The sequence below is a fragment of the Ahaetulla prasina genome, chromosome 3 (genome assembly GCF_028640845.1).
Source record: "Ahaetulla prasina isolate Xishuangbanna chromosome 3, ASM2864084v1, whole genome shotgun sequence".
NCBI lineage: Eukaryota > Metazoa > Chordata > Lepidosauria > Squamata > Colubridae > Ahaetulla > Ahaetulla prasina.
The window spans coordinates 189,800,789-189,825,443 of NC_080541.1; the positions used below are offsets into that span (position 1 = coordinate 189,800,789).

General features: G+C 37.0%; 1 protein-coding gene across 2 annotated transcripts in view; it reads left to right on the top strand.

The window, feature by feature from the left end:
• KDM5B (lysine demethylase 5B) overlaps positions 1 to 24,655 on the top strand; it is a 41,881-nt gene that overhangs the window by 14,352 nt on the left and 2,874 nt on the right. For both annotated transcript variants that reach the window (XM_058174523.1, XM_058174524.1), the window contains exons 6-22: positions 866 to 985; positions 2,116 to 2,274; positions 3,852 to 4,033; positions 4,225 to 4,387; positions 5,759 to 5,878; positions 7,159 to 7,353; positions 9,663 to 9,844; positions 10,780 to 10,904; positions 13,832 to 13,982; positions 15,439 to 15,553; positions 16,153 to 16,508; positions 18,287 to 18,425; positions 18,866 to 19,045; positions 19,924 to 20,082; positions 20,496 to 20,981; positions 23,214 to 23,325; positions 24,523 to 24,650. In XM_058174523.1, coding sequence (XP_058030506.1) covers positions 866 to 985; positions 2,116 to 2,274; positions 3,852 to 4,033; positions 4,225 to 4,387; positions 5,759 to 5,878; positions 7,159 to 7,353; positions 9,663 to 9,844; positions 10,780 to 10,904; positions 13,832 to 13,982; positions 15,439 to 15,553; positions 16,153 to 16,508; positions 18,287 to 18,425; positions 18,866 to 19,045; positions 19,924 to 20,082; positions 20,496 to 20,981; positions 23,214 to 23,325; positions 24,523 to 24,650 — 3,072 coding nt within the window. The remainder of the gene's footprint in view (positions 1 to 865; positions 986 to 2,115; positions 2,275 to 3,851; positions 4,034 to 4,224; positions 4,388 to 5,758; positions 5,879 to 7,158; positions 7,354 to 9,662; positions 9,845 to 10,779; positions 10,905 to 13,831; positions 13,983 to 15,438; positions 15,554 to 16,152; positions 16,509 to 18,286; positions 18,426 to 18,865; positions 19,046 to 19,923; positions 20,083 to 20,495; positions 20,982 to 23,213; positions 23,326 to 24,522; positions 24,651 to 24,655) is intronic.

Genomic DNA, 24,655 nt, shown 5'->3' on the forward strand with positions numbered 1-24,655 from the left:
ATGGGAATTTTCCTTGAAGATCATTTAGGAGCTGTAACTGGTTTAGAATGTGGCAATACAGACAGTTTTGAGTATTTCACAGTATTCTCATAATATTATTGCTCCGTGAACTCCATTGGCTTCCAGTAAGCTGGTGCAATTTAACGTGCTGATTGTTATCTACAAAGCCCTGTATAGTGTAGAACCAGGCCTTTTGGTGGCTCACCTGTTTCTGCTTATTTTATCAGAAGTGTCAAGGTGGGCATGTACCAGGTCCTTTCTATTAAGCTATGCCTTCAAGTGGGATCTAAGAGATATACCTATCATAGCACCTATTCTATGGGATAGCATTTCCCTGGAAATTTTGACAGTCCTGACTCTTTTGGCCTTTGTAAGACCTGGTTGTTTCCTTGTACTTTTGGGTCAGAGTGTTATAGATACACTAGTAATTGATTGTTGTTTCTTACTGATTGTAAGATGGAATTATCTACTTGGGCATCTACCACATGATGTAGTCATTTATTGTAGCTGAATGGTTTTTTTAAATTAATTTAATTTTTGAGATGGCTTTTAATTTCATTTTAACCTTCCCAAGTCACAGTAGTGAGATGGATTGCCATATTAATTATTTAAATAAATGTATGAATATGATATTGCTTCTAGAAGAGAATAAAAATAATCCCCATAATATCATGCATAATTTTACTCCTTTCTTTTAATTTCAGCATTGCAATCTCTGACTTCTATGACCATATTATAAACTCTGGAGTCTGCAAATTTATTTATGTATTTATTACATTTATTTGTTGCCCATCACTCCATAGTTATATGTTGGATTTTGTTCAGTACTGTACATACAATATTAATTCATTGTTATGTTTAACAGGAATGCAATAAACCACAAGAAGCATTTGGCTTTGAACAGGCAGCACGAGACTATACGCTTCGTACATTTGGAGAAATGGCAGATGCCTTCAAGTCAGATTATTTTAATATGCCAGTGCATGTATGTTTATATTTTTATTTAGTTTGTAACTTAGATTTCATTATAGGGAATATTCATGGAATGTAGGGCATATTACTTGTTCAATAGCCTTTATTGTCATTGTACATCATGTATACAACGAAATTGGTTTAGCTTCTATTGGTGCAATCCATACCAAAAAAAAAGAAAAATACAAGACAACATGAATAGTAGAGAGAATAATCCTTGTACAAGTAATTGGACACACACACACACTGCTTCAGCTTCCATCATCTGTCTCTCCCCTATGTCTTTCCTTTTGATTACTCTGCACTCTGTTACTGCTACCTACCCATATCACTCTATGACTCCCACTTGACCTGCCACAGTAGTCAGAAAGGCAACAGGCTGAAAAGCCTAAAGTTTTTATTATGTGACTGGTGAGCCACAGTGAACGTAACTTCAAAGGTTGGCTGCAACTACTATTCATTCAGCAGCCTCATAAATTTGAAGGTTGCTGAATAAATGGTGAAGACTAAAGGTAGTCCTCTACTTATAACCACAATTGACCCCAAAATTTATGTTGCTAAGTGAGAAATTTGTTAAACGAGTTTTGCCCCATTTTACAACTTTTCTTGCTGCAGTTGCCAAATGAATCACAACAGTTACTAAATCAGTAACACAGTTGTTAGGTGAATTTTGCTTATCTATTGAAGGAGAAAGTTGCAAAAGGGGATCACATGACCCTGGGACACTGCAACCATCATAAAAATGAACCAGTTATCAAGCATCCGAATGTAAATTACATGACCATGGGGATGCTGCAGTGGTTATAAGTGAAAGTAGTCATAAATCACTTTTTCCAGTGCCTTTGTAACTTTGAACGGTCACTAAATGAACTGTTATAAATTGAGATTATACTTGTATGATTTAAGTATTAAACATGAAATCACTGAAAGAATTTATTTGGCTCCTTTATTTGTTCTGTTTCCTTGTGATTTGTCCAAATGGTTAAACTTGTTAGTACAAATATCTGCTGAATATACCCCTTACAAATTAAATATTTTTTCTTTACTTCCATATTATATCATTTGACTCCTTTTATGCTCCCAGTGTATTCTCATTGCATTTTTGTTTTATTTGTTGGTAATGTTTGTCTGCTTTCTATTCAGATGGTCCCCACAGAATTAGTGGAGAAAGAGTTTTGGCGCCTTGTAAGTACAATTGAAGAGGATGTGACAGTGGAATATGGTGCTGATATTGCCTCAAAAGAATTTGGCAGTGGGTTTCCCGTAAGAGATGGGAAAATTAAACTCCGACCAGAAGAAGAGGTAAGATTTGTTTCTTGACTAATTCAGAATATAGGTTGCCCAGAAAGATGTGTAACATTTAAAAGAGAACAAGAAATTAGCATTTAGGGCTGAATCTTTTTACTGTTTTACTACCTGAAAAGCTTGGAAGAAAGTAAAAGTTATCTCGGTGCTAAAATATTACAGGAGAGAAAATGTCTTGCAGTGTGGGGCCTATTTTTACTGCTGCTTTAACTCAAATGAGTATTTTCCTGTGCTCATGTGCGTTACTATTCAAGCCCAGAAAAGTTGCTGCTGACAGTGAAGCCAAATCAATTTTGCCTGCTTGAATCCAAATGCTACATACCTCTAGATCTCTTAGTAGCCATCTGCTTCACTTCATGTGGTCTAAATAGTCAGAAATATTACTCTAGATACAATTTTAGAATACAGATACATAATGCATATGAGAGGCTTTAAAAGCTTTTCAGGTATCCAAAGAATTTAGGATTGTAAGGGTTAATACCACTTTCAGTCAGGATTGGAAACAGAATTGAAAGTTGGGACAATATTGATAACCATCTTGTTATCCAGTTCTGGACTACATTAAGTTTCTGGGCCATTTTTAAATTGGTCTAGAAACTAAAAATAAATAAATAAATAAATAAAATAAAATAAAATAGCTTAATTTTATTTATATTTTACAATATTTTCATACTATTTTGTATTTAGTATTTTGAAATACTAAAGCAGTATTTATTAAAACAAAACTATAAAAATCATTAAAGTTAAAACCATTAAACTATTTATTTCATCTTCACTTAAAATATTTATATTGTTGCCCATTTATAACAAACTCTAGGTAGCTCCAAATCAAAAATTAATTAAAGACCAAAATTAAAGAATACTGGTAGTTGTCTATTTCTCCCCCCATCCAACCAACTCTGCTTTCTTACTGTGCTGACCCTGAAAATATTATTGTCACCATTACAGTGCAAGTAGAGTGAGGTTCATGTTTCACTACCCCAGATAGTTCAAAAACAAGTGAAATTCTCTGAGGTGCTTTTGACTTCCAAGTTCTATCTAGCACAGAACTCCAACACAGTACACAGGAAAAGAAAATTTCTCTTCCCAGGCCTAATAAAGCTTTGAAATTAGGGGAAGGAGGAAAACAAACAGGGAGATATTTCAAGATTTTGATTTTTTTCAGCATGTCAAAGTAAATGATGAATCTCTTCATCTGTATTCCCTTTTCCTTGATATCCTTGGACATCCATCACTTTATCCATTGTTCTGCTTACATATTGAATCTTGATGGATGTTATTTATCTGTGTTATTTTATAATGTTTTAAGCATAAATCAGTGATTCTTTATTGTCAAGTTAGAAAAATACAATCAGATTAAAAAGTTTGCTGCCTCTTCCATTTTTTTTTAATTTACATTTATATCCCGCCCTTCTCCGAAGACTCAGGGCGGCTTACACTATGTTAGCAATAGTCTTCATTCTATTTGTATATTTATATACAAAGTCAACTTATTGCCCCCAACAATCTGGGTCCTCATTTGGTTGGTTTATGTTTTATGGTTGGTTGGATTCTACTTTTTGTTTTACTCCTAGGAGTATCTTGATAGCGGATGGAATTTGAATAATATGCCTGTGATGGAACAGTCTGTACTTGCTCACATCACTGCAGATATATGTGGAATGAAGTTGCCCTGGCTGTATGTGGGGATGTGCTTTTCATCATTTTGCTGGCATATTGAAGATCACTGGAGTTACTCCATTAACTATTTGCACTGGTGAGCTTGTAAAGAATGATACTTAATGATCCCTGACTTATATAAATCATTAGACTAAGTATTTCCTTTTAATGTTAATGTGCACTATTAATCTTTCATTTGGGTATACATCTTGTTTGTCTTCCTAATTATACGTAATTATAATTCTAAGTTTAAAACTGCTCTATAACTTCTTTTTTCATTATTTGTAGGGGGGAACCTAAAACATGGTATGGAGCCCCAGGATATGCAGCTGAACAACTGGAAGATGTCATGAAGAAACTGGCTCCAGAGCTGTTTGAATCTCAACCAGACCTTTTGCATCAGCTGGTTACAATTATGAATCCCAACACACTAATGTCTCATGGTGTGCCTGTATGTCACTGAGCTTTTGTTTTTTCCTTCTGCTTGCAATGTAGGATACATATTTTAATGCATTTTTTTATCATTTGGGAATGTTTTACATATTTTTACATAGCTGCATCAAGGCGTTTCTATAAATGGGTGTGATAGAACAGGGAATGTAACTACTTTTTACTGACTTAATTGAAAATGTTCAAAACCAATATTTGCTGAGCTTTTCCCAGAGAACAAATGAGTTTAATCCTGTATGGAGGAATTGTAGATCCTTAATATTATGCATGATTTGCTAGGTAAACTCTGGAGGGTTCTAATGTAATTTTTTTCTCTCTTAATATAATTTGTACTAAAGATTTTAAAACAAAAAAACTGCAGGAAATGGAATTTAAAAGAAAGGAAAAACAGAGAGAAAAGTGCACAATATAAAAAAGAAGGAAGGAAAAGATTTTTAAAAATGATCTAATTTATAACAAAGTTAGGCCTGATTAGTTCACATTGTGCATCACGCAGTAGCCTATCAGATGTAACAGTTTTCTTATGCATTAATAAATGCCTATTAAAACCTGCATGTAGCATGAGAAAACTAATAAATATTAGTAACATATTTCTCTATTCTGACTATAATATAATATGCTGTATCATATTGTTCTCATATCAGAAAGTCAATGGGCAAGCCAGATTCACTTAACAAATGTGTTACTAACAATTGTAATGATTCACTTAAATGGGGGCAAAATTCACTTAACTTTCTTGCTTAGCAACAGAAATTTTGGGCTCAATTGTGGTCATAAGTCTAGGACTACCTGTAAAGAGTTTATGTGCAATTAGTTATAAGAAATAACATGAGCTGAATATCTAATATTTTTTATACATTTTAATGCTGCTGTAATTGCAACTACTTGGTGATGACAGGAGCTGTAAATCAGCTCCAGCAATTACAATAATAGCAACAACAGCAACTACAACACATCAAATAAGAAATTCATTTTCCAAGATAAAAACCAAGAATAAATTATGGATTTGGGATGGCTTGTCAGTTGGCCAAATAGGTTGTAAAAAAATGCTTTTAAAAGTAAAAAAAAAGATCATGCACCACAGCTGATCACCCCCCCCGCACGCTATTCTACTTACCCCATGCCTCCTTTTGGCATGCACTGATTGCACACACATCACATTTGTTGTGTGGTGTGCACTGTGCATGCGCGCTCAGTGTACATGCACAGCCAGCGAACCGGTAGTAAACTGGTTCAGATTTCACCACTGATCTAGGATAAACTGAATATTCTTTTTTATGAAAATAAGCTCTTAATGTGTTCTTAAAAGTAAAAACAAGATTTACTAAGTGATAACTATATTTTGTCCTGTGTTGACTTTATTTTGTTCTAGATTTACCGAACCAATCAGTGTGCTGGTGAATTTGTGATTACGTTTCCAAGAGCCTATCACAGTGGCTTTAATCAAGGTTTTAACTTTGCTGAAGCGGTTAATTTCTGCACTGTTGACTGGGTATGTTGTGAAGATAATCAGTTTGTTTAGAAAATATAAATGGCTTGTGGTTAGTTTTTCTGATACGGATATAGTTATCTGTTATGAATTTTGTTTAAAATAAAAATATGCTGACTAGGTGTATGTAAAATCAATGTATAGGTAATTTAATAACTATACAAAATTAAGTTTACTGGAAAAAGTTCAGAGAAAAAATATTCAGTAAATTCAGAATTTTCTTTTTAATGAAATCATTTTTTACACTGAACACTTTCTCAAGTAACAATAAAGCAACAAAGATGATTAAGAGACCAGAGGCTAAAATATATAAAGAACAGTTGCTGAATTGGGTATGTCTAGTTTAATGAAAAGAAGGACTAGGGGTGACATGATAGCAGTGTTCCAATATCTAAGGAGTTGCCACAAAGAAGAGGGAGTCAAGCTATTTTCCAAAGCACATGAGGGCAGGACAAGAAGCAATGGATAGAAACTAATCAAGGAGAGAATCAACATAGAACTAAGAAGAAATTTCCTGACAGAACAATTAATCAGTGGAACAACTTGCCTTCAGAAGTTGTAAGTGCTCCAACACTGGAAGTTTTAAAGAAGAGATTGAACAACCATTTATCTGAAATGGTATATGACGAACCTATGGCACACATGCCAGAGGTGGTACACAGAGCCCTCTCTCTGGGCATGCGCACCAGAACCCAGAAGAAAAACAGCTGGCTGTCGTGTGCTTGCACACGGCCAGCTGCTGTCTTCTGGGTTCCATTGGTCTGGTGCGCGCATGTGCGTCTCCAGTTTCTGCACTCAGTGCCAAAAAGGTTAATTATCACTGGTATAGGGTTTCCTGTCCTAAGCAGGGGGTTGGACTAGAACACCTCCAAGGTCCCTTCTAATCCTGTTATTCTATTCTGTTCTGTTTACAGGTAACCTTAAAAATGATCTGGCAATTTTACAAGCAGTCTTTATTGTACATATTTAGAGGGAAATTGCCTTGATCCTCTAAAGTAACAACTCAATAGATATAAAGTTTTTTAATAGTTGGGGACGATTGTAGTTCATTTTGATTTACATTCGCATTTTCAAAATTGAAGCTTTAAATCATCCTTTGTATAATAAATTTATTTTGTTTATTCGTATACAATCATAGAAGTTTATTGTTAGCCTTTTTATTCTTAAGTCTAAAGAACTGCATTAAATTAATATTTTCTTCAGTCAACATCTTTCAACAATGGATATCATGTTGCTTACCTTAGAACATAGAGAAACTATATTTGCTCTCATTTTTTGTTTAGTTGCCTTTGGGTCGTCAATGTGTGGAGCACTACCGCTTATTAAACCGCTATTGTGTGTTTTCTCATGATGAGATGATATGTCGAATGGCAGCCAAAGCAGAAACTCTTGATGTGGTAGTAGCTTCTACAGTTGAAAAAGATATGGCTATTATGATTGAAGATGAAAAGACTTTACGGGAGGCTGTGCATAAGCTGGTAAATTTTGGGGGGTATATATATGTTAAATTGTGAAATAATTTTAAGCTAAACAAACTTGACAGCTTTATTTATTATTTATTTGTATTCTGCCTTTATTGTTTTTACTAACAATCCAAGGTGTGGTGGATACTATACCATTTCATTTCATATATCCCAGCTAGTGAGAGGACAGAGACAACTTTTGGAATCAGATTCTCCTAAAGATCCAGATACTTGGACCCAGAGAGCCTTGAAGATCAGGCTCTTCTCCCAGGCTTTGTGCTAAGATGGCTGGAGCTCCTTGTTTGGTGCATGATATGTTTGTTGTTGACTGAATTCACCATGTTGCTTATTGTTACATGTTTTAACTTTTTGTGATGTTTTGGTTTTTTTTATACTGTGAGCTGTTCACAGTCGTTTATGTGTTTATATTTATTTGTTTGTTTAAATCCTGCCTTTATTATTTTTACAAATAATAGGCAAAATCTAAATTGAATAAATCAGTAAAAATAAATGCAGTACAAACTATTTTTGATAGAGCTTTACAATGTCTGGCCATTAAGATAGCATTATTTTAAGTTTTTTTATTTATTTACTTACTTACTAATTTGGATAGAAACTTATCAGATAGCTTCTCATGCATTAAAAAGGCTAATTCTATCCGGAATTAGCAACCTTGAAGAAAATGAAGTCCCATTTCATTATAGAACTTCATAAATAATCAGCAAACTGGGAACCAGTAAGAATCCTACAACAAAAATGTAATGTGACCTTTCCTTCCTACAACCTCAGACTGCCTATTTACAAACTGTAGAACCTTTGCAACATCTTTCTTTTTCCTCACAGAAGAACATTGTGATTAATGATATGGAAGACCATTGAAAGAAAGATCCAGTAGCATACGAATAGTCATATACTCTTCACCTAAATCCTGCCCTAGATCATTCGTAAGAGTGACCATTGTGCTTTCCATCCCATACCTAGTTCTGAGTTATTCTTAGTAATCTTCCTCAAAAATGGGAGATTGAAGATGGGGCACTATTGATACTGCAGTTGTTAAATTTTTATTCTATATTTTATTTTTGGGTTCAATTCACGTCAGCAATGCTTCCCGCCTTCTACTTTCCTACAACAACCCTGTAAGGTGGATTGGGGTGAGAGAGTTAAGCAGACAAGTCTTAACAAGACTTGTCTGCTTCACCAAGATTCACAGGCTCAATAGGTTCCCAGGGTAGCATGATAAGATATCACTTCCTACTATAACACCTTCAACACCATGCACCTTCCACTCATGTAGGTCAGTGCCTTTGTTCTACAGGTGACAAACTGGTTTACATTACATACAACAATGCCCTACTCTTTCACCAGCACCTCCATCTTAAGGCACTCACATATAGCCTTTCTTCTGTCCCTTCACTCAGGTTTGAAAGCAAGATCGCCCAACCATCTCTTCCAATGGGAAAAGGTTTCCCCTTCTTTGCTGTCTCCCAACAGCTAAACTTGAGTTTGAAGTTCCCTTCTTTTCTAGATCTTGATCTTTTCCTGCTTACCACCCCAGTGCTTTGAATTGCATTGGGCACCACAAGTCTGAACTAGTCCCTCATGTCTTAACTATGTCAGTTTAAATCTTAGTCAGCCTTGGCTACCAAACATCACCTCCTGATCTCTTTGGTTTATTTAGCTGGTCACCTTGACAACAATATTTCTTACACTTCCTTCTGTTTTGGAGTTCCAACTGAATATCAGTGGCTTTTCTGCTTTCTGTCATAATTTTGACTTTGCTTCATGTTCCTCTTGCTGGTCTCTGATTGGAATCTGTGGATACACCTAACAGTCCTTAAGTGCTGTACATCATGACTTCTTTCTTCCAATGCAGTATGATTGTATGTACTCTTTGCCTGTCTTTCCTTCACTTATAGTGAATGGTTGTAAGTGAAGGACAACCTGCAGTAGGGTTTTTAACCTATTTTTGCTCATGGCCCCCTTCTGAGTCTCATTTATTTATATGACCTTCCTTATAGTCACTGTTGACTGAAAAATGACTAGAAATTAGAAGTATGGTATGATTCATATTAAGAACCATTGATTTAGAAGGCAAGAGTTGAACCATCAATGAAAATGTAAGGAAACCAATTTTGGCTAACTATTAAACAAAATGTTACTTATTGGGCCACAGAACAAAACACCTTTTAATGTGTTTGCTGGCGATAATAAAGAGTATCTTGTAATGAAGGTTCTGCAGTGAACAAGATGTGGATTTGATTGAGAATGTCTGTTCCATCATTCCTTATTGACATAATGGCTATTCTGTGAATTGTCTGTTACAGGGTGTTACTGAATCAGAAAGAATGAATTTAGAAGTGTTGCCCGATGATGAACGACAGTGCATAAAATGTAAAACCACTTGCTATATGTCTGCAGTCTACTGTAATTGTAACCCTGACTTATTGGCATGCTTGTATCATGTAGAAGAACTCTGTACATGTCCCATGCATCAGTATAAAATGGGGTAAGTGTATTGCTTCATTATGACAATAAGCATATTTTAAATATTTTTTTAATGTTATGCACATAAATCCCACATGCATCTTAGTTAAATCTCACATGCATCTTTGGTTAGCATAACTAGCTGTTTTAGTAGAAAAGTAGAAAAAGTGAATTGTTATATTTACAGTATTGTGGTTTTTTTTCATAATCTTATTTCTATGTTTTGTCTCATTTCTGTTTCATGAAGTCCTCTCTTTTTAACAGTACAAAGTACTATAAATTACATATGATAATGGAAGAACCACCAATTCACTATTGTAATTTATTAGAAGAATATCTTTAAAAATTTCAGAATCGGTGGAAGGAAACACCAAGTCTTTCCTTTACCATTCGTTCAGGGATTGTTTCTCTACAACTTTTTCTTGTTGTAAAAACAACTGATATTTTTACTTGGAGTTGTTGGGGGGCACACAGTAAAGGCAGGAAGTACAGTACAGGTAAATACTGGATAGGATTCACTCCCTTAGCACAGTGTATGTCTGCAGCAGATATGTCTTGTTTATGTCTTAATATAGCTTTGACCACCAGAAGATTTTATCTGAAATGAATCAAAATTGATACTGAGGTCAAAAGCAGGAAATTTGTACCTTGTCATATGATTTCCCAATCAGAAAGTTTTATAAATTAAAATAAGTATATTTGACATAACATCAGAAATTTAGTGACCCTTAATAACCCTGTAGGCTTATAATAGCTGAGGCAAGTAAACAAGCCATTGTAGAATTAATCTAGGTGAAGGAATAACAGATTTGCTGCCCTTTGCAACAGCTACATAATTATTACTGTACCATAGCAGTGTATTTCATGTTGTTGTATGCATTGCAGCAGTATATTTTTATTAAAGCCAGTTTATTTAGAATTTATAAATAATTGTTTGAACTCTTATCATACCTCCAGATATCGACATACATTGGATGAACTGTATCCAATGATGAATGCACTTAAGTTGCGGGCAGAATCTTACAATGAATGGGCTTCTAACGTCAGTGAAGCTTTAGAGGCAAAAGTTAATAATAAAAAAAGTATGTATCTTATATTTTTGCATTGTAGTTAAACATTATGAGATTGCTCATCCAATCATATTCGTGTTTATTCCAGAGTCCTGTTGAACTAAAGCAAATTAGTCAAGAAAATGTACATAATATATCAGATTATAGCTAAATAACTAAGCAATCATAAATTTATTTGTTTAATTTATGCTAACTATATCTGTTAACTTTCAACTGGATGATGTATAAGAATGGAGTAAAAACATATCATGTAAATAATAAAATAAAGATGCATGAAAAATACATATATATATATACATACATACATATAGGTCTTTGGTTGTTCGGGTTTTCTCCCGTGTAAAATTGGAAGTGTCTTGGCGACGTTTCGACGAAGTCTCATTCGTCATCTTCAGGCTTCAGCTTCGTGCTTCTGGGAGCAAAGCTTCTGGAAGCTGAAGCCTGAAGATGACGAATGAGATTTATTTATTGTTCACATTTTATACCGCCTTCTCCGAAGACTCAGGGTGGTGTACAGCAAATAAAACACAAATACAAATTTTTAAAATACATGGATAAAATTATGAAATAAAATAAAGATGCATGAAAAATACATATATATAGAACTCATCCATCAACAGGTGGCATATAAAACCAGTAAATAAAATAAAGATGCATGAAAAATACATATATATACATATATATACATATACATATACATATACATATACATATACATATATATATATACATACATACATATACATATACATATACATATACATATACATATATATAGAACTCATCCATCAACAGGTGGCATATAAAACCAGTAAATAAAATAAAAATCAACCAGACAGAGCTAAATGCTCATTGAAAAAGGGAGATACTTTGAATGTAAGAAGTGAAGAGTTGTCTGAGTCTCTAATGATTTATTTATTTATTTATTGTTCACATTTTTATACCGCCCTTCTCCGAAGACTCAGGGTGGTGTACAGCAAATAAAACACAAATACAAATTTTTTTAAAATACAATATATAATTAAAAATCTAATTCCATAAGCTGAATATTTAAAATACATGGATAAAATTATGAAATAAAATAACCCCCTTAAAAAACCCCACAGGGCAGGAGCCCCGACAGAGAACGCTCTTCCCCTGGGGTCCGCCAGCCAACATTGTTTGGCCGACAGCACCCTAAGGAGGCCCTCCCTGTGAGAGCGCACAGGTCGATGGGAGGCTACTGGTGGCAGCAGGCGGTCCCGTAAATATCCTGGTCCCATGCCATGGAGCGCTTTAAAGGTGATGACCAAAACCTTGAATCGCACCCGGAAGACCACCGGCAACCAATGCAGCCTGCGCAGGAGAGGTGTTACATGGGAGCTACAAGATGCTCCCTCTATCCCCCACGCGGCCGCATTTTGCACCAGTTGGAGCCTCCTGGTGCTCTTCAAGGGGAGCCCCATGTAGAGAGCATTGCAGTAATCCAGGCAGGAAGTAATGAGGGCATGAGTGACTATGCATAGAGAGTCCCGATCCAGGAAGGGGTGCAACTGGCGAATCAGGCGAACCTGATAAAAAGCTCCCCTGGCGACGGCCGTCAAATGATCTTCTAAAGACAGCCGTACATCCAGGAGAACGCCTAAGTTGCACACTGATTCCCTGGGGGCCAACGATTCGCCCCCCACAGTCAGCGATGGAATTAGCTGACTGTACCGGGACGCTGGTATCCACAGCCACTCCGTCTTGGATGGGTTGAGTCGAAGTCTGTTCGTCCCCATCCAGACCTGAACGGCCTCAAGGCACTGGGACATCACATCAATGGCTTCGTTGGGGTGGTTCGGGGTGGAGATGTACAGCTGAGTATCATCAGCGTACAGTTGACAACTCACCCCGAAACCACGGATGATCTCCCCCAGCGGCTTCATGTAGATGTTGAACAGGAGAGGCAAGAGAATCGACCCCTGTGGCACCCCACAAGTGAGATGCCTAGCGGTCGACCTCTGCCCCCCTGCCAACACCGTCTGCGATCGGTCGGAGAGGAAGGAGGAGAACCACCGGAAAACGGTGCCCCCCACTCCTAACCCCTCCAGCCGTCGCAGCAGGATACCATGGTTGATGGTATCAAAAGCCGCTGAGAGATCTAACAGGACCAGGGCAGAGGAGCAACCCCTGTCCCGTGCCCTCCAGAGATCATCAACCAACGCAACCAAAGCCGTCTCCGTGCTGTACCCAGGCCGGAAGCCGGACTGGCATGGGTCTAGATAGACAGTTTCCTCCCAGGTACCGGGGAAGCTGCCATGCCACCACACTCTCAACAACCTTGCGCCACAAAGCGAAGGTTGGAGACAGGACGATAATTAGCCAATATAGCCGGGTCCAGGGAAGGCTTCTTAAGGAGGGGCCTCACCACTGCCTCTTTCAAGGTGGCTGGGAAGATTCCCTCTACCAAAGAAGCACTAGTAATTCCCTGGAGCCAGCCCGTGTAACCTCCTGTGTGGCCAGCACCAGCCAGGAGGGACACGGGTCCAATAAACATGTGGTTAGCATTCAGCTTCCCCAGTATCCTGTCCATGTCCTCGGGAGTCACAGAGTCGAACTCCGCCCAAATAATATTCTCAAGACCTGCCTCCGTCGTCCCACCTGAAATCCACCCAATCAGCGTCCAGCCGGTCCCGGATCTGAGCGATTTTATCGTGCAGGTTCCCTCCAAACTCCTCAGCACGTCCCTGAACAATAACATTCCATAAACCAAGCCCCACTAGAGAGAAAGCCTGCTGCTTCAACTGGGAATCATTCAAGAAGAGAGACTCAACACGCCTTCTCAAAATATTCAAAATGGATGGATAGAATTGACTGTACAAAGATGATGCCTGATATAGCCCTGTGCTATAGGAATGTGCAATAATGTAATAATAAAGGTTGACTTTTCTTAACTAAAAACTGTTATCCTCCTAAAGGTCTCATGAATTTCAAAGCTTTAATTGAAGAATCAGAAATAAGAAAGTTTCCAGACAATGATTTATTGCGACATCTTCGATTAGTTACTCAGGATGCAGAGAAATGTGCCTCGGTTGCGCAGCAACTTCTCAATGGCAAGAGGCAAACAAGGTATGTTTTTGTGGGTAGTTTTACATTCCTGTGGAGTTTGTTTGGAAACACTATATGTGTCACATTTACTGTTGGTACTGAAACTTGCCTATGTGCATACCTATTGTGCAGTTTCCTTTTAAAGTTAAGTAACATTATGCAATGCACAAAGGAGCAAGTGAACCAAAGAAATCAAGACATAGTATAAGAAAAAGAAAAGGAACTATTGTTTAATAAAGGTTTTGCCAACAACATTCATTATATCTTCCCATAGTATTCTGTGTTTCCGAATATCCTTGTTTCCACCAATTGCATACATAGCTTCATATATTACGTTTTGTTTTTAATTTTCCCACCTTCTTTTTGAGGATTTCATTCATCCACGTTTTCAGTTTCTTATTCCTTTCTACCCATTCATTGTTCTTTCTTGCATTGCCACTTTATTAGCATTAGAAGATGAATAAAATGTCTCGAATAGGCAAAAAAGTCTATAGCAGTAATCTTTTAATCTAAACCAGAGTATTTATAAAACATTAAATAATGTTGCTTTTGCTGCTTCCAATTGGTAATCCTGACCAAGACAACAAGACCCATTTAAAAATTCTTTCCCAAATGGAAGCAACTTACTAAATTCCCAACAGGAAATAATGCAAAGCTTTTATAAGTCTTCAGTGAATTCACTGAATTTCACTCTTGTCATAGATTTAATAGCATATTGGGAAAACATAAAAAATTGTAACTATGTATTTTGCAGCAAGATATCTTAACTACTATCTGCGTGACAGCATGCTGTCATGTACAACCACCTACACACACACACACATACATGCGCACACGCGCGCGTGCACACACACTGGTTTGGCCTTGGAAAAGAAAAATCCTTATGCATTTGATAAAATGTTTCAATATTCTTAGATATTTCTATTGTTTTTATCCAACTGTAATTAGGCTGTTCAGAATTACTTCTTACGTATCTTACATATCTCTTAAGTCTTCTCCTACCATCTCAGATTCCCATCTTAAAGTTAGGATAGTCGTGCAATTTATGCATCTCTATCTGCCATTTAAGTTAACTTACACATTAAATTTGTGTGGTTTATATCACAGTCTTGGGTTTAGGATCTCAGGCTAGTGGACACCAGAGTCTAGTTGAACTGGTGCAAAGAACTTGGTGGAAATACCTAAGTGTTGTTCTCAAAGCAGGCCATGATGTTTGAGGAGTTGTATACAAAGTTTTCAGGTGTCACATATTGTGCATTCCTGTTCCAATGGATGATGACATGACAGCAGAATTGGATTGCTAGCACAGAGAGCATGGTTCATAAAAATCTATTTACATGATGATGATTCTAATGGATGTCTGGTTTTACAAAAATATTTACATATTAACAAGTATTCTTTTAATAAGTTAGTTGAATAAAGATGAATGCATTTAATGTACCCTTTATTGGTATAAAACATTTCTGTGTAATTGCAGATACCGTTCTGGAGGAGGAAAATCTCAAAATCAGTTGACCGTGAATGAACTCCGCTTATTTGTTAGACAACTGCATGCTTTACCATGTGTCCTTAACCAAACAACACTACTCAAGGTAACTTGGAATTATCAACGGAATAAACTAGAATCTTTTTCTCCAAATAATAAATATAAATATACCTTCTTATATATTTAAAGATTCATGAATTTAAATAAATAAATATCATTAAAGATTTGGTTGGTATAAACCAGTTCATAAACTGTATGAACTAACAAAGATTCCATGGGTTTTTTTTTTGTTTTTGCTGATTGATCAGAATCATTTAGGAGAATCCCAAGTGACAGATAATTGCATCAGGTTCAGTGAGCTCCTATCCGCAGCCAACATGAGATCTATGATGAAGCCAGAGTGTTTACACAACCTCTTTAAAATATGTTTTAGCATTTTATTTTCTCTTGACTTATCCTGTTTAATCCATTCCGGCATAGGCCAGGGTGCTCCACTGCAAATCTAATGAAGAATTGTTAAATTCTTAAACACTATTAGTAGTGTAAATAATTTAGAGAGAAACATACCTTGATTTTTTGTCACTTAGTTGCAGAAATAATCTATTTGTCATCAAATGTGAAATGCTGTTAAAATAATTATAAAAATAGCTCTTGTTTGAGAATTTTGTTGTTTTTTTTACTTGTTCTCACTGCTTCATATTTTAGGATCTTCTTAATCGTGTAGAAGACTTTGAGAAATACAGTGAAAAACTCCTCTCTGAAGAAATTCCCAGTGCTTCAAAACTGCAAGAACTTTTAGAAATCAGTTTTGACTTTGATGTTGACCTCCCTCAGCTTGGTGAATTAAGAATACGCTTAGAACAAGCACGTTGGTTGGAAGATGTGCAAAATGTTTGCTTGGACCACACTTCTCTTACTCTTGATGATATGAGAAGACTCATAGACTCTGGTGTTGGACTAGCACCTCATCCTGCAGTTGAGAAGGCAATGGCCAGGCTCCAAGAACTCTTAACAGTGTCTGAACACTGGGATGACAAGGCTAGAACTCTGATAAAAGCCAGGTAGAAAATGAGTCTTATTGTTTCAGAACTCTTAAAATTCATATTGGTTTTCAGTGATTAAGTTATTATTTTTCCTCAGCCTATACTAAAAATGAAGAAAAATTTGTTCTGCTAGTGTTAAAAAAAAGCAACAATGAAACTATTTTTAAAACAGGAAAGTTATATTTATTTGGTAACCAATAATTCATATTTCATTAGCAATTTCATTGCTTATTATTATTTTAAACATTACCCTTGAGAATGTAGGTAACTTAATAATGTTTAAAATAAAGGAAGGGAAATAGTTTTACATAGTACAGGACAGGTAGTCCTCAACATAACCATTCATTCAGAGACAGTTTGAAGTTATGTTGGAGATGAGCCAATGATGGTTACTACTGGTTTTTCCAGCTCTGGCTGTCCCAGCACCCTGCAGTCATGTTTGCAATCTGCTTGCCAGCTAGTTCACATTTAAGACTGGTTGCAGTGCCTTGTGATTATGTGATCGCCATTTGCAACTTTACCTGCTAGCTTCCCAGAATGCCAGTGTTGAAGTGCTTGTCAGGCATTTACATCATGCCAGACACTTGTATTGCCCTGTAATAGTGTCAGCTTGGTAGTTTAAGGTGTTTTGGATTGCAGCTCCAGTAGTCTCTGCTGGCCATGCTGATGAGAGTTGAACATAACTTGATATATCAGATTGCCTATGCCCGTGATGGCAAACCTATGGCACGCGTGCCTGAAGTGGCACGCAGAGCCATTTTTCTGGGCACGTGAGCTGTCGCCCAACTCACCTGTAGATGCGCATGCGCGCACGCCCCAGCTGGTGTTCGGGCCTCCAGTGCACATGCGTGCAATTCAGGGGACCCAGATGGTCTTTGTGGCTCTCTGCACGCATGTGCATTTGCACATGCATGCAAGAGTAGACACTGTTCGCATGTGCGCATTGCATGCACAAAAACCACGTGCATGGGCATATGGTGCGATTGTGCATGCAGTGCCCAAGGCATCCGCGTGAAAGTCACATGCATGCGCAGATGCTATGTTTGGCGCATGGGGCACACAAAAGCCGTGCGCATGTGCAGATGGTGCAGTTGCACGCTCACCGCACGGGGACAAGCTGTGCATTTGCGTGGATGGCACGCAGGCATGGAAAGCATGCATTCCGTGTACTTGTTCGGCACTTGATGAGCAAAAGGTTCACCACCATTGGCCTATGCTCTTCCATAGGCCAACTATTTCCAGTACTGAATTACTAACAAGCAAGTCCAGTAATCAGTGATTGGAGCTGCAATCCAACAATATCAAAAAGTTTGAATTTGGGGACTAAAGCAAGTCATACATACAGTTTAATGATTTCATAACAAGTCTGCACTATAATATGCCACATTGAGGAATGCAATAAAGTTTTAACTCTTTTAACCTATAAATGTATAATTCAAAAATTAATGTATGGTGTCATAGTGAACATTTTTAGCAACCTTTGAATTTGGGAGGCAGGCGTCATCAACAAAGCCTTGGGCTTAATTGTCTCTACAGGGAGAAACTTGTACTTCATTAGTTTGTAGCTAAGGATTCTCACAATTCACAACTTATATATATCAACAAAACATGACATGTTGGGACTCTATCTGTGTATAGAATTACTCTTTTCTGAATCTTAGCAAGAACCTGTTCTTTTATTATACTAAGGCATTTTTTGGAGGAGTGTTGCTTCTTTATAGGAGAGATTTTTTTTACTGTTACTAGTTTTTAAGTGATAACAGTATAGCATGATAAAGCTTTGTGTTTCCTTTAAGGCCACGACAGTCATTAAGCAGTCTTGAAGCAGCAGTGAAGGAAATAGATGTTATCCCTGCTTATCTTCCAAATGGAATAGCTCTGAAAGATGCTGTAAAGAAGGCCAAAGACTGGCTACAGGAAGTGGAGAGCCTCCAGGTAGGAAGAAAAATCTAATAATTACAAGTGATGTTCATGCTTTGATTTCACTAAATTTTTATTTCTGAGATCTGTGTGATGTTTGCTTGTAAGCAGTTGCAGTAATATGTACTGTAAATGATGTTTCCTTAAAAAGACTCCTCTAAAAAAAACAACAAAGTAGATTTCTTCTTGTATGTTATAAAATGTATAATATAAGGCTTCTGCAGCAATATAGATACACATTTTTTATTTTTAAAAATCCATATTTCCAATTGGCTGTTTTTATAGCTATAACAAATTAGAAAAGCAGTAATATAGTTGATTATTACTTACAATGATAATATAAAACATTATAAAAGCAAAAGTGACTGCTGTTATCTAATGTCTGGTTTCATTTTGTATATCTTCAACTTCATTATAATCTTCACTGAATATTTGTAATATTTCTGTATTATTAGGCTGGTGGACGTGTGCCTGTGTTGGATATGCTTGTAGAACTTATCACAAGAAGTCGCTCTATTCCTGTTCATCTGGACTATCTGCCAAGGCTGGAATCTTTAGTAGCTGAAGTTCAAGTTTGGAAAGAGTGTGCAAGCAATACTTTCTTGACTGAGGACTCTTCCTATTCTCTTCTGGAGGTAATTTATTTCCACATTTACTCTGAGTAGATAATTTATGTAGGCCTATCATAGAAATTAAACAAATGATAGTTAAGAATTAAGGTTTGGTCAAATGCTTGATTGGGATTTACAAGATGAACACATTTTCTGAGATCTCAGGCTTGCCCCGGCCAATAATGGAACTAAAAGCTTTGCAGGTTGTAATGTAACAGCTCCTTGGACTTTCTCTCTCTTTTTTAACATGAATTAGAAATGTCATCAAAGAAGAAAGCCAGCAACTTCTCAGGGCAAAATTCAAGCCTTATTTAAAGTAGAAGCAAGGTTCGGGTTTTGTACTATTTTAATCTGCCCATGCAGTACAGGGAGTTTAGTCTCACACTTTGGGCAGGGTGCTTATCATGAGTGTTATTTTAAGAGATCATCCGATCTTAGGCTAAGTCTTCTGCCCTCACATGAGGAATCTTTTATGCTTATTTTTGTGTATGTTTGTGCTGGCAGATCATGTAGGTGAACCTAAAGAAAGCACTTTAGTTGATGATTGAGAAGGATTATGCTGTGGAATATTTCTCTTTCAATTGTCAAAGCTCATAGATGTATATGAGAAAGGAAAAGAAAACATGCTATAATCCATGGTTTCAGTTACTTGTATTGTAGGCAAGCATCCCCCCACCTCATTTCTATTAATTATTTTGTAAAATTTGGAAGTACCTGCCAATCTAAATTGCATGTTGGCATTTTAATCTGGGTATTTCAAATTTGCATGAAGGCTTTTAGAAATAGATAATGTATGTATTCTATATAATTATTGAATGGTCTCTCATTCCTCCAGAGTAGACTTAGTAGACACATTACTGTGATACGCAAGAAGAAAACATGACAATTTTAATTTTTACCAGGTGTTATGTCCAAGGTGTGATATTGGGACATCAGGATTTAAAAGAAAAACAAAGAAAACAAAAGAATCAGTTCCAAATGGGAAAAAAAAGAGCACCAAACTTGAGAGCTTATGTGATTTAGAAAGAGCATTATCTGAGTGTAAGGAAACTGCAGCTGCGGTATGTATACATTCTAAAATGCATTTAATGAACTTGTGTGCTTAGAAAGCTTGTTATTTTATGAGGCTTCTTTTTCCATTCTTTCAGAGACAGCATACGTTAGTACTTTTTTGCTTATACTAATGTATATTCTTGATGTTACTAAAGTAAAATCAGATTTTCTATGCATTTAATTTGAATGTAGCCTGTGAAGAAAAGTAAAGCTTTGCATTTGGCTTACATTACATTGCATTTGGTTTACATTAACGATTGTCCAAATGGCAGATAGTGAACTTTATTTCAAAAAGATTTGAGAAATCAACAGAATTCATTTTTCTTAGAACTTTTTTTGCAACAGTTCTAGCAAATTGTAACTGAACATTTTAGGAACTTTGTTAATGTCTCTAAATAATTTTTGTGTAATTCATTATCAGATGGCTATGCTTGGTGAAGCCCGTTTGAAAGAAATGGAAGCACTGCATTCCCTGAGAGCAATAAATGAAGAAAAAATCTTTTCTGATGAACAGAATGTAGAGATCAAAGTTTGCCTCTGTCAGAGAGAGCCAGCAGTACCAATGATACAGTGTGAGCTATGCAGAGGAATGTTCCATACCAGCTGTGTTTCAGTGTCCAGCAATTTGCAGGGGCCTTGGGTATGGCTTTGCCCTCACTGCCATAGATCCGAAAAGCCACCTTTAGAAAAGATTCTACCTTTACTGGCTTCTTTACAGAGAATTCGGGTGAGACTGCCTGAGGGAGATGCCTTACGGTATATGATAGAGAGAACCGTGAACTGGCAACATAGAGCACAACAAATGCTATCCTCAGGGAATATAAAGTTTTTAGCCGACAAAGTGGACTCAGGGATATTGTACAGCAAATGGCAAACCGTGGCAGGCCAGTTGCAGGAGACCAATAAGGTAAGATTCTAGTTATATCCTAGCAAAGTGCTATATGAACGCCAGCATAAATGCTTCTGCATGTTACTTTTTAGATAAATACTAGCAAAAAAATCAATTTAATGGATATGGGCTTGCAGAGTATAAACATTTATAGTGATTTTACAAATTGTTAGTTGATCAGCTAGGTATGGAGTCCTGCAGGGATGTGGATTTGAAGGGGAAAAAGTGATACAACAGATTCCTTCCTTCCTCCCTCCCTCCCTCCCTCCCTCCCTGCTTTCCTTCCTTCCTCTGCCAAACGAACAACTCATGGCAGCTCATAGCACCAGTGATAAGAACATAAAGAAGAATAATTAAGAATATCCTGGAAAAAAGCCAGCTGCCACTACTCTTAAACCAACATTCTCAATACATGAGAAACCACAATCTCTAGGCTCCAAACTTGCCCTATTTCAACATGTGGGAGGAAAATCATGTTTATAATGCTTTCTGGAGAGCTTAAAGAGAGGGGGCTTGCCAGATTTCATGTGGGAGAATTTTTCAAAGGGCAAAAGCTACTATTAAGACAATATGCTTTCTAGGTCTCACTAGAAGACAGTATTTGAGAGAAGTAACCTGGAGCATGTGCGCCCTGTCTAGTGGAGCAGGCAGATAATTTTCACCTGAAACTATGCCAATGTAGATTTTTAACTGTGATAAGCAGCACCTTGAATTGTACCTGGAAAGAAAATGGAAGTCAGTGCAGCTCAAACAGTGGTTTGATAATGGGCAAACTGAGGTGCAGCTGCAAACACCACTGAGTTTTAGACTAGTTATAATTTCTAGTTGGCTTTCAAGGGCAGCCCCATGCAGAATGTAGTGTAGCAATTGAACTGAGAAGTGATCAAGACATGAGTGACTTAGAGCAAAGCTTCTCAATTCATCAATGAGCACAATTGCTGCATAAAATAGATCTTGCAAAAGCTTCCTATTCACAACTCTCATTTGTCCGTCAAGAAGGAGCCATGAGTCTCGGAGAATCCACAATTGTAGACCAGCTTTATCCATAGGAGTGCTACCCCATCAAGAATTCAAATATATTTCTTCAAATCCATGAAGGCCAAAAACTCAATCATTCAGTCTTAGCAGGGTTATATTGGATCCATTTTATCCCCATGTAGACTCTTATAGCCTCTAGATACTGGGTCAGCACCTGAATGGTTTTGCCTGCCTGCCTAGGACTATGATATACAATTGAATATCATCAGCATATTGATGATATTTAGTCTCTTATCAATGGATGAGATTACCTAGCAGTTGCATATAGATTTTAAATAGGAACAGACCGGAACTATGAAGCACCCCAGAAAGCAAGGTCTTGGACCTCTCTCCTCCACCAATTCTGGGTGGAACTGGCCATGCAGGAAGGAAGAGAACCACTGGAAAGCAATGTTTCCCAAAATCCCTGAAGCCAGGAAATATGGTTGATGGCCTTGAAAACTTTTGAGATTCAGGAGGGCCCATCCTTAATCCTCTAGTGGTCATCCATAAGAGGGACCAGTGCTGTTTCATTACCTTAACTTAGCCTGAAAACAAACTCAAAATGGGGCAGATTATTCATTTCATCTAGAGTCCTTTGAAGCCGAGTTCATATTATCAATGCAGTCTTCCCTAGATAGGTAAGATTGGGGACTGGATGATAATTGCTTGAAGGTTCAAAAAGGACCTCTTGAGAATGGGATGCACAAGCATGTCCTTCAGGGTATATGGCTTCACTCTGTCTTGCAATGAGGTGTTAACCACAGCTTGGACCCAACTGTATGTCACCTTTTAGGGGCCTTAACCAGAAGTGTCGTTCCTGAACACAAGTAGCTGAACTGACAGCTGTGAGGATTCTGTCCATTTCTACAGAATGGATAGTGGCCAATGATTTGCTGAGATGTTTCTGGGATGATAAATAAAAGCTTCATTAACTCAACAGTGCAGTATACAGTGTGTGGAGGAATATAGTGTGTATATAAATGGATGCACATGCCTGATCTAATCAGTAATACATATCAATGTATTAGTCATTCATGTTTATAGATTATTACAAGAAAAATGTGTTTAATTTTTAAAATTGTATTCCATGTTTTCCCACAAAATGTAATTTTCTAAAGGTAAAGTATGAAGTAGACAATTCTGATTTAATCAGTAATACATATCAATGTATTAGTCATTCATGTTTATAGATTATTACAAGAAAAATGTGTTTAATTTTTTAAAAATCAGGTTTCACAGACAATTGGTGCCACATCTTTCTCATTGCCTCATGAGTGGAATAACAGATCAATACATTTACATTCATCTTTTTCTACTGGACAAAATTGCATCCCCCTTCATAGTAAGTATTTTTACTTCCTGGTGTTGAAGTATAAAATCCTAAATACATAAGGGATCCTTCATGTCTCTTACTGTCCTGTGAGATCTGATAGGGTGGGTGTGCCCCAAGCCCTCTCAGTTAAATAACCCCATCTGATGGAGACTAAGAAATATACACTTTTGTCACAGCATCTGCCCTTGGAATACTATCCCTCCCAAGATATATATGGTCCCCACCCTGGTTGTGTTAAAAATAGTCAGAAAACTTGGCTGCATCCCCGGTTAAAGAAGCTAGTGGGTCTTTCATATTTGCCTGTATTTTAATTGTTGGGATTTTTTATGGCACATGGGTTTTAAAAATGCATTGTATAATAAGTTGTATTGTACAGTGTCCAGAGTTATTTACAGCAGGATAATCTTACTCAGTTCTAAAATCAACCAATCAATACATCTTGTGGGATGTCAAGAGGCAGGCCTTCTCTGTTGCCACTCCTGCCATCTAGAGTACTATTTCTCCAGAGATCCATTTGGCTGCCTTGCTGCTCTATCTTAGAAAAGCATTGAAAACCTAGCTTTTTGGACCGGAATGGGATAGCTCACTGTGGCCAATTGCCATGGCCAATTCACCACAAGACAACTCGCTTCAGGACAATTCCACGTGAGATAACTCAATGTGATGTTATCCGCCACTTTTTCTTTGACATTACTTCCATTTTGTGGAAATGGACAAAATGGACAAAAATGAAGAAAATGTTGAAGAAACAGTGACAGATAATATTTATCACATTGAGTTTGTTTGCTGATGAGTTTTCCCTTGACAAATTGGCTGTGGAAAGTTGGCCTGTGGAAAGTTGGCCACAAAGTTGGCTGTGGTGAGTTGGTCACGATGAGTTCTTGACTCTTTTTGGATAGGCCAGGCCTGTTTTGTGATCCTGCTAAGTGATAATTGATGAGGAATGTCTGGAACTGTTTCTTAGCATTGTTTAATTTTTGTATCTTTTGTGTTCTGTTTTTCTATTCAATCTTTAATTCAGACTGGTTTGAATCCTTCTCATTTTGCGGTTATAAATCGTTTATTTATGGATAAGATATAGATGTATGAATGTATGTGTATGTGTGTATGTATATGATCATACAAATATATGGTGAATGTTTGTAAAATGAATTTACTTTGTCACCTCTGGAGAATTAAAAAAAATCCATATTGGATTTGTTGTAGCCATAAGTACAGAATTGAATGAGCTAATGATGGAAGCCCAATTACTACAAGTATCACTACCTGAAATACAAGAACTATATGAGATCTTATTTACAAAGGAAAAGTCAGTAGGACCAACAAGTGAAAAAGTAAG